The sequence below is a fragment of the Melanaphis sacchari genome, unplaced genomic scaffold (genome assembly GCF_002803265.2).
Source record: "Melanaphis sacchari strain LSU unplaced genomic scaffold, SCAv2.0 Contig261_pilon_pilon, whole genome shotgun sequence".
Taxonomy (NCBI): Eukaryota; Metazoa; Arthropoda; class Insecta; order Hemiptera; family Aphididae; genus Melanaphis; species Melanaphis sacchari.
This window is the reverse complement of record NW_020271135.1, coordinates 38154-48187: the sequence shown is the minus strand read 5'-3', so window position 1 is coordinate 48187 and position 10034 is coordinate 38154. Positions and strand designations below refer to the sequence as shown.

Below are 10034 nucleotides of genomic sequence, written 5' to 3'. Positions count from 1 at the left end.
AAAAAAATGTAATAGTAAATACTTACAAAATAATCTATATCTATTAGCATTTAGCTGTCAAATTATAAAGTCAAAAATGTAACAAATGAATATGTTAAGTTTTTAAAATTGAAGTGGTAACTTTTTTAATAAAAAACTGTTGTTTATTGAAACTTCATTTGGAATTGAATAATAACTGTTTACCAATCACCTTCTAGTTTTAAAATATCTTTATACACTTAAAAATTAAAATATTAATATTAAACTTCTCCTTAAAAATATTCTATAATTCCCAAAATTGGTTAGTTATTTTCTGATTGTCCCTTTTCCAAGTAGTTGACAAAATCCAAGTACCGTCTACGTCCATCAATATAAAGCATTGAATCTAAAAAAAAAAATAAGTTCATTTTATTAGTTTAATGAATCATATAATTTATTATTTTTACCATGATAATTCTGAGGTAATACTGAATCAACATCATTTGGAGCGACATAAACATGATAAAAGGAGTTTGAAGTTAAACTTCTTTTACTTTCAAGTTCTTCAACTTTTGCAATAATTTCTACAATCATTACTCTACCACTGGTATAACATATCTAATGAATTAATAAAGAAAATGTTGACATTATTATAACTTCAATAATAAATTAATAATAATTAAGTTATACTTTTCCATTTAACTTTAACTTGCTACCAATTGGAACTGGTTTACGAAAAGTAATACTATTAATTGATTGTAATGTTACTCTTGTTTTGCTATGGGCACTTGCTACTAAAAAAGCAAGTTCAGTAGCAACACGCATCAAATAACCACCAAAAACAGTATTATGTAAATTTCGATCCTAAAATTATATTAAAAATTAGTATAAATAACATAGTATTATATTACTTGTTAAATGTATAATTTACTTCAGGATGACAAAGAATGTTAGTCTCAAGCATAGTATCATCCATCCACACACTATTTTCTGGTAATACTTTATTACCAATTATGGGCTCTTTTCTATCAACTGTTTTCATAAATGCGTCATATATAAGTGATTGTTCTTCTGGTGTTGGCATTTTATTCAATATTGAGTTTTGACGAGCCCTTTTTCTATCTTCGTTTTTTTCTAAATCAAAAATTTAATTAATCCAATCAATAAAACATGAAGTTTATGTGTGTTTAAAAACATCAAATTTTGTATTTACTTGCAGAAAGAATCATTAAATTTTTTTCGCGCTCTCCTACTGGTACTAAATTATTTACCATGACCGATGATTTATTTGTTGGATCTCTAGCAACAAATACGAAATGAGCTCTAGTAATTCGCTCACATTTATCATTATTGAATTGTTCCAGCCATAAAGTAACCTCTAATGAAGTTTTTCCAACATGAGTTACTTGACCACTTAAAATTAAATCTTTATCTGGCTAAAATAAAAAAATCTTGATAATTATTTTTTTATTTTTTTTATTTTAAACAAAAATATTAGCTTACAAATCGATTAGCATTTATGACAACATCATCTACTAGTAATGTCACAACAACGTATGGTGTTGGAACATCTAGTGGTTGCAGTGGATTATAAATGTGCTTCATAACAATCCAAACTAAAATTATAAATAATAATATTAATTATTTTTTAACATTATTTTTTCTTATGTTTACCTGCAAAAAGATCCATATCTTCTAAAAGGCGTCCTATTCGTAAACTTTTGAAAGTAGTAGTGTACTTATTTTGCAATGCCAAATTAGTGCTTAAAGGAACTATAGCTCTATCAAAACTGTCCTAAAAATATTGTGTAGAACAGATACTATATAATTCATTATTAATCAATCAAATCATAGTTGCACTTAAAGTATCAATTTTATTGCTTAAAATATAAAAAAAAGCACTTTTTTAGAAATAAATATAATGTCATAACTTAATATTATCTTACATTCATAGACCGAGGGGGTAGATCACTTTGTTCTTTTGGCAAATACTCAGATAACCAACCTCTCTCTTCATTTTCATATTTTCCAGATATACCCATTATATTGGATAGTTTTAGTTTAACTTGACAAAATTGAATTATAGTTATTTAATCCATTAATAATTAAATGAGTACTTAAAATATTATAGTAATAATTACTGTCTTGCATAGTCTGTAAATTAGAGTAATCTTTTGGTGGTTGATGTGTTTCATTCTTCCAACGTTTATATATCTGCTGGACATATATTCCATGTGTAATGTGTTTGTTAAATCTGAAAATTAATATAATCATTATCAACATACTGTGTTATTTATAAAAATTTAGAAAATGACTAGTATTAATTCTTGTTAGTCACAAATTTGTATTAAAAACATTCTTAAATCAATATGATAAACTACAAAAATAAATTATATTTTGTAAAACTAAAATTATCATCTCAGAAAAATCTAAATATTAAATTTAGAATTAATATATCTATAGTTGTAACTTTATATAGGTCTGTAATTTATAAGAAAAAAAATATTTAAATACATAATTTAATATAAAATTTCATGATTTAAAGAAGTCTATGCTTTAACCAATTTCTATCATTTTTATGTTGTTAAAATTCAAAACAAAACACATTTTTTAATTATTAATATGTTAAGTTTTTAACATTTTCTGCTTATTAAACTATTAAAGTGTTTAACTAGACATTTGCCAACAATGTTTCAAATTTATCTTCAAAAGTCATAGGTGATCATGTGATTGAGTGTAAGTGACATTACTAGAAAGAAATTTCTTGATTTAGCTTTAACTTAACAACAAGATTTGATAATGCACTTTTTTTAATTTAAACTTGTTAACCACTTAACAACTAAGACTATAAATCAGTTACTATGTGCATTTTTCTTTTCTATGGTTTTGTATTTAAATAAAAAACAAATAAATATTCAGTAATTAATTATCAATAAACCAATAAGTAGTCTCTTAGTCAGTTTAGAATCTTGAAAGCTTACTCAGCTTATCCCAATAACATAAAATACAATTAAAAAATAATCCTATACTAATTGTTTTCAATATTTTAATTTATAAAATGAGCAAATTTTTTGCAATTAATATTTCACCATCTAGATATAATTCTCTAATTAGCTTATTATCAATATAGTTTTAATAACCCATATTTGTTTATCATTATCTACTGAGAATACTATAACAATGGTATTAAGCTTAAGCAATAAATATAGAAAAGATATATTTATAAGTATAAAAGTTTTTAGACCATTTTAAAATAACTCTCCTCTACTTAAGTAAATATTTATTTTTTAATTTATGATTATTAGTATACATAGGTATAACTATAAATACATACGTAAATATTACGAGTAAATTAATTAGTCCTGGTCAATTTTTAATAAGTATCTTGTTGTTTTATACAAAGACAGTATATTATAGAAATATTATGTTCTCACTTTTTTAAATGTTAGAACAAGTGTTTTCTAAAAAAATTTATTGGGTAATAAATAATTATTGTAATTAAATACAAATCAGTATTACATTCTTTTACTCAGAATAAAATTAACAAATTACTTTACTACAATAAATAACTAATAATAGTAATAGTATTATAATTAATAGTGTTTGATAGTTTAGTAAAATTAAACAAATTATTAAAAATATATTTGTTATACTTACAAAGACTTAGGAGAAGTCAAGATGTTAACAAAAACTTTAGGACTCATTTTATTTTATTCTTTTTTTTTTACTACGAAGTTATTGATTTTTCGATAACTTTTTGCGTAATGACCATGTAAAGTATGAGATAATAATAATCTCTGTAGACTATACCACACCTACTTGCAAGTTAGGGAATAAATCATGAATCATTATAATTATACAGTCCAAAAGTTTTTTAATAAGGCAATTAGCTAACACTTGTTAATTTAAGTTCAAAGATTATTTAACGGTAATTATTTGTTTATAGATAATACTTTGGTTTGTGAATGACGATTAAAATATTAAATGCAAGACTATTTAAAAAAAGCAATAGATTAACAATTGACATTAAATTGTAAATTTGTAATACCTACATATTAGTATATTACATAGTAAGGTCTAAGGAAATTTTAGAATGTTTAGAATGTTATCATAATATCAAATATCTACAATATGACTATATGAGTGTATGACAGAAATATGATGGACTATTCACAGCTGTACTAGTACTATACATACAGATAGACGATAGTACTATGGTGTGTAGATCACATAGGAGTACTTTCTATTGTCGTGGTATGTTATCAGCAATTTTTATCGTAAACATAGATAATAAAGAAATTTCAAATTTATTGTATTACAATATTAGATTAAATTATTTTTTCTATAGTATTGGCTAATTGGCTAATGACAACATGATAAAATTGCCATGTATCAGTAGACCTGCAACGGCTGCAACTTACATTTGCCAGCAGCTATGCATAATATGCTTATAAGTATTAAAGTATATAACTAATAACAGTAATAACTGTACAATATTATGCACAACTACTATATAATGCGAGCATACAGAATTATTAACTAAGGTTAACTACACCCACAAAGTTTTGGATTACGTCTACAAAAATCTTCTGAGACCGTATTTTTAACTGAGACACCGCGGCGGTCGGCGATAATAAAATTTATGATTAGCGTTCTATAGTTACCCAGTTGGGCCGTAAGTTGGGTGGGGCTTAAATTCCCAAATATGCAGTATACAAACATTTCAGAAATATCTAAAGGAATATGTTTATGTTTATATAATATGTTTTATTTTCTAACGAAATATTTGAAATTAATTTTTTTTTAACACTTAATTAAGGTATTAATGATATTGATAAATAGTAGATAAACATTACTTGAGTTATGAATTTATAGAACAATGCCCATTATTTTTTGCTTAATGCAAAACATATTTTATCTATCTTCTTTAACACGTAGATCGAATAAGGTCTTAATTAATTCAATTTGTACCTTTTATTTTTCAATTATTAACATTTTTTATTGATAAGATCTTTTTGGCTTTTTAATGTAATTTTTTCTTTTTTTTTTTGAGATTTTAATGCATGTATAAAAGTTCTTTATGCATTTTTCTGGATTTAAAATGTAATTTTTTTTGTTTTTTTTGGAATTTTAAAGATTTTTTAATGGATTTAATTCATAACTTTAATGCCCTAATTAGTAACCATTTATTACAATTAATATTCGTACAAAACATACATGTCTATCGCCTATGTAGCAATATTAGTTGATTATAAAACATTAATTGTCGCCGAAATTCTGAAAATATAAATAGATAATGGCAATAACATTGTATAAAGTAGGTATTTCGTATCAAATCGGCAACTGGATGGAGAACGAAGACAGACGAATGACGATGGGTATATAATACGTATTACGAACTTTTAAATTATTTTATTCTTAAAAATCAAAAGAAATATGTTTGGATTTTGAATGCATTTTAAAAAAGTAGAGTAGAAAACATTTTTCATTAAAGATTCTATTATTTTCCAATATCTATTATCGATCATTGACTGTCAGCCGATTATATTTAGTGAAAAAGTAAAAAGGTTAATATGTTATTTATATACATACTGTTAAAGTGTTAATGATAATTAAATTATTTAAATTTAAAAAATAGATAACACATCTGCCATAGGTTATTAAACAGCTGTGATATGCTTTTTGTTTCATGATTTTAATCAAAGATAATTTCTTATCATTCCGTTTTTTAACATTCGTTTTACTTCAAAGTTACTCTAAATGTAAAGACGTAGAGTACAGATTTTACAATTTTACATGTCATTTTTCATTAACTAAAATTATCCTTGTAGATCAACGTTTTGCGATATTGTCGTTATGGGACACACTTGGTCGGAATATGTTGCTCCAGAAACGACCCCGTTGCGAGACAAACCATCGCAGTTTGAACCTCATTTTGGTTTTTCGACGGAAAGACGAGAGAAAAGTAATATATCATCCAAATGTTGATTATATAAATATCGACATGCTTTATAAAATATATGTAAATCTCAAACTGAATTCTTCTTCAGAAATGATCGCTTCTTTGGCAGAAATGGAATCTGCTAAAGTTCCGTTGGATGCCAGAGACTTTTGTGCACATATGTTGTTGAATCTAAGAGGTTGTATCAGAGAACATTTCCCATTCAATCACCATTGTCATCACGAGAGAGAAGAATATTACGAATGTCAATATCACGAGTAAGTCATACTTATTAGGATTGCAGACTCTCAACAAAGTTATAAGTTTAGAATATGTGTTACTCTATTTGCCCTTTGCTTCTTCATCGAACTATATGCCTTCATGATTATCCAGATTTTACATATTTTAAGTCTAGATTCTACTAGGTGGACCACGGGAATAGGGACAAAAGTAGGTGGGTTTTTCTCAACATTGAATATGAATAGGAAAGTCTAGATAAGCTCATTCGATTCGTCAGATAATGCCGTTTATTGGTTACTATGACGCAGTTGAATGTCGTTCTCCGTGTGTTTGCGTAGAACGTGTTTGTGAAAAACAATAAATCCAGTAGTTAAGGTGCAGGGCACATTTAGATTTCATGTCGTGGTGCTGTTCCCATTTGGGACTAGTTGTTTTTTTATTTATTTATTGTCCCTGTTGTTTGAAAACTATCAACCCAATTTATAATTGTTTTCCCATTGGGAATAGCACAAAGACGTTCGACACCAAAGTGAAATCTGAATGCGTGCTGCACCTAAACTATAGATTCATTGTTTTTACAAATGCTTTGTACCTAAACATACAGTGAAAGATACTCCACTACACCAGTAACAACTAAACGGCAATATCTGACAAGTCTAATGAGCTTATCTAGACCTTCCTATTTACATTTAATGTTGAGAAAAACCCACCTACTTTTGTCCCTATTCCCGTAGCCCACATTGTATATGATATATACTTAACTCACACTTTTTTTGTAGTACTTATAAAATAAACAAGTTGATGAAATATTGTTTCATTTTAATAGCAATTATATAATATCTTTACTAATTCTTCTACTTCTGTAGATAAATTCTAATTATATACATGTAAAATATCCTATACATCTTTGGATATATATCTTTGATAATTTAAACATAACTAATTTATAAAGTGTTTTCAATTATAAATTTTAGTTATTTGGATCGCATGAAGGACTATGAAAGAGAAAAGCGATTATTACAAAGAAGACATCAATTGAGACAAGGAGGTGCACCAAATGCAGAAGAAGGCACTGTCAGTGCTTAAATGGTATAAATATCATTTAATAATTTAGGTAATTATAATTTCTATTTAGACTATAGACTATAGTTACATTTTGTTAGATTTAAGTATTTATTTAAACTCGTGTATCTAATTATATCATGATTGAAATAATATTTAAATCTAACGTTTGATATTTTATTTGTTTCATAATAAAATTATTGTATCAATACTTTTTGAATATTTATGTATTTTATTTAGTTATACATTTACATAATTTCATTGTTTTTGTATGTTGTAAAACACTACACTTGTTAGTATTTAAAAATTAATCTACAACAATTAATTTTTAAATGTCACAAAATGAATATTTTTATTATTTTATGGATGGTTTTATGTTTTTAAGCATAATTAAATATTTTAGTCTGGATAAGACAGATAAGACACTGTATTTCAAACTAATAACTTATATGTTGCTAATCTTCTACTTTGTGAATGTGTCAACTAAAACTAACGATATTTAAGTAAAACATTGAAGTTGGTTATAATCTAAAATATGAAACAAATTTTTCAGCGTCAAATGTCATTTTCATTAATTGAGGAAGAATATCATGAGAAAAATATTTTAACCTATGTTCTACTATTACTATATCAATGTCATCTTCCAGTCTTTTTTAATATAATATTTTTATTTTGTGTTTCTGTTACGTCAATCAATTAACTATTGGATTAAAATCTACAATGTACAATTGTGTAGCAAAGTTTATTTGTAAAAACAACATTATTTACCAGGTCATTTGTTTTTTTTCAAAACCAATGCATTTTGATGCTCACTTATTGTTATGTGTCTTATAAAAATTCCACGATTTTCTTTTTATTAAAGCATTCATCATTATTTCTTTTAAATAGTAGTGGTTAAAATATTCTTAAAATTTACACAGTTCTTTGAAAACTACATTTTAGTAAAATATAAATTATGTAAAAAAATCTATTTTTATTATTGACATTTAAAAAATGTAATTTTTCAAATATTCAACATTGTGTTATTAATACAAACTAATAAACTGTTAAAATTGGAATACTTACTGTTATTATTTTATAATTCTATAAATTAAAAAATGGTTTTATTATATTAGCTCAGTCAGATAAAGTATATTGTTTTATGATATAAAATTTACAATTTAATTATTTAAAGTATACAATTTTTCAAAGTTATATACGAGTATTGATTAATAATATTAAAATAAAAAATGTTGAATTCATTCAGCATATTTTATTAATAGTTATTATTTAAAAGTCAGATTAAAAATTCAACTAATTTAGATAATATTACGTTTAATGATATTATAATGAATTTATCATTAAAATTATAATTAAATGCAATCTCTAAATGTTTACCTTCTAGAAATTAAATTGCTGCACTAAACTGAGTATGTAAAACTAGATTGGTTTTAAATATGAATAAATATTATAAAATCCGGTCTTTAAAAAACAATTAATATTACTTAGAAAGTTGATTTAAGTTGATACAAAGCTTCTAAATAACTTTCTATTTTAATTTTATATTGTCACAATAACAATTGTATTATAGTCACATTATTTACTTATGAGTAATGACTTATATTATTTTATATACCGTTTTATATTTGTGAAAGTTAATATTAAGTCTTAGTATTTATTATTATTATTATCATTATTAAATAATTTGAAGTTTTATATTACCAAACATGAAATGAAATGATATATCATACTTTTCTTACTATATTTATAGTCCTTAAAAAATCTGAATATTATTGGGAATTCTTCATATTTTGCTCACCTCAACATAAAATTTGTGATATTTAATTATAAACTATTGATCACTTAAAAAAAAATGTAGTAAATTATATATGTCATATTTCTTTATACTTATAAAAACTATTTTAAATATTTTTACATACCTATTAGATTACTTTATTATTTCTAATCAATTATTCTGTTCTTATAATTATTTTATAAACATTTTACAAATACATGAAATACATTAAAAAAAAATAATATTTATGAATTGAAAAAGATTGTATTTTAAATTTTGGATTATAACTTATTTAGCACAACATAATATTAACTAATATTTTATGTATAATTTTTTTTAAATATTGAAACAAAAATTCTACTATGAGCATTTTAAATTATACCTTTTTAACCAACTAATGGTATTTATTTATTTACAGAATTAATAATAAAATGATAATAAACATTTGAATGTTTGAATCTAATTAAGGATAAGAAATTAAGAATTTAAAATATTTTTCAAAAAATTTGTTTATACAATGTACATGCTATTAATTTAAGATAAGCTGATAGATGAGAAAATAAAAAATATCTCTTCAAAGTTTAACTTTTCTTGTTAGTAGGTTGAATAAAAATGTATAAAATATACAATAAATTACTTGTAAGTGAATAAATCTTCATAATTTCTTCCTATTGGTTTGAAAAATAATTGTATTTATTAATTTATTATTAAAGATATAGATAATCTAATAAATAATAATGTAAGTATAATATAAAAGTCATTTAAATTAAATTAAATATTTTACACATCTAAAAAGTATAAAAATTATTATAACAAACTTAAAAATTTACAATAGAAAATTATAACATAAATGTTGTTTAAGTATAACAATGATTACACAGTATATTATAATGTTTGTTAAAACTTTTTTTTTCCAGAAAAATATTGAATATAATGAAGAAACACATGCCAATATATGAGCAATAGGTATGTTTAGATTATGCTATAGATATTTTGTTCTGATTATATGTTATATAAAATGGTAAATAAAGCTCACTTTGTATTGATATAAATGGAATA

At 24.0% G+C, this 10034-nt stretch overlaps 2 protein-coding genes across 3 annotated transcripts; one reads left to right on the top strand and one right to left on the bottom strand.

Moving 5' to 3' along the window:
- Positions 1-180: 180 nt before the first annotated feature.
- Positions 181-3956, bottom strand: LOC112595208 (acyl-coenzyme A thioesterase 9, mitochondrial-like). Its single transcript, XM_025340336.1, has 10 exons — positions 3616-3956; positions 2100-2212; positions 1905-2023; positions 1633-1753; positions 1462-1574; positions 1172-1394; positions 890-1092; positions 649-822; positions 426-576; positions 181-364 (listed from the first exon to the last, which is right to left on the bottom strand). The coding sequence occupies exons 1-10, from the start codon at positions 3660-3662 to the stop codon at positions 282-284; spliced, it is 1347 nt and encodes a 448-aa protein (XP_025196121.1). The 5' UTR covers positions 3663-3956; the 3' UTR covers positions 181-281.
- A 1727-nt stretch (positions 3957-5683) lies between these two features.
- Positions 5684-10027, top strand: LOC112595219 (NADH dehydrogenase [ubiquinone] 1 beta subcomplex subunit 7). Of its 2 annotated transcripts, none has more exons than XM_025340353.1 (4): positions 5684-5923; positions 6009-6177; positions 7114-7228; positions 9893-10027. In XM_025340353.1, the coding sequence occupies exons 1-3, from the start codon at positions 5815-5817 to the stop codon at positions 7223-7225; spliced, it is 390 nt and encodes a 129-aa protein (XP_025196138.1). In that variant the 5' UTR covers positions 5684-5814; the 3' UTR covers positions 7226-7228; positions 9893-10027. The 2 variants fall into 2 exon arrangements, with proteins under 2 accessions (XP_025196138.1, XP_025196137.1); XM_025340352.1 differs by having other exon boundaries at positions 7114-7253.
- Positions 10028-10034: the final 7 nt, after the last annotated feature.

Coding starts and splice junctions, on each gene's coding strand:
- LOC112595219 (XM_025340353.1), top strand. CDS start 5,815: ATGGGACACACTTGGTCGGAATATGTTGCTCCAGAAACGACCCCGTTG. Junction 5,924..6,008: donor GACGGAAAGACGAGAGAAAA/GTAATATATCAT, acceptor ATTCTTCTTCAG/AAATGATCGCTTCTTTGGCA. Junction 6,178..7,113: donor TACGAATGTCAATATCACGA/GTAAGTCATACT, acceptor TATAAATTTTAG/TTATTTGGATCGCATGAAGG.
- LOC112595208 (XM_025340336.1), bottom strand. CDS start 3,662: ATGAGTCCTAAAGTTTTTGTTAACATCTTGACTTCTCCTAAGTCTTT. Junction 1,395..1,461: donor TCATAAATGCTAATCGATTT/GTAAGCTAATAT, acceptor TTTTTATTTTAG/CCAGATAAAGATTTAATTTT. Junction 365..425: donor ATTACCTCAGAATTATCATG/GTAAAAATAATA, acceptor TTTTTTTTTTAG/ATTCAATGCTTTATATTGAT.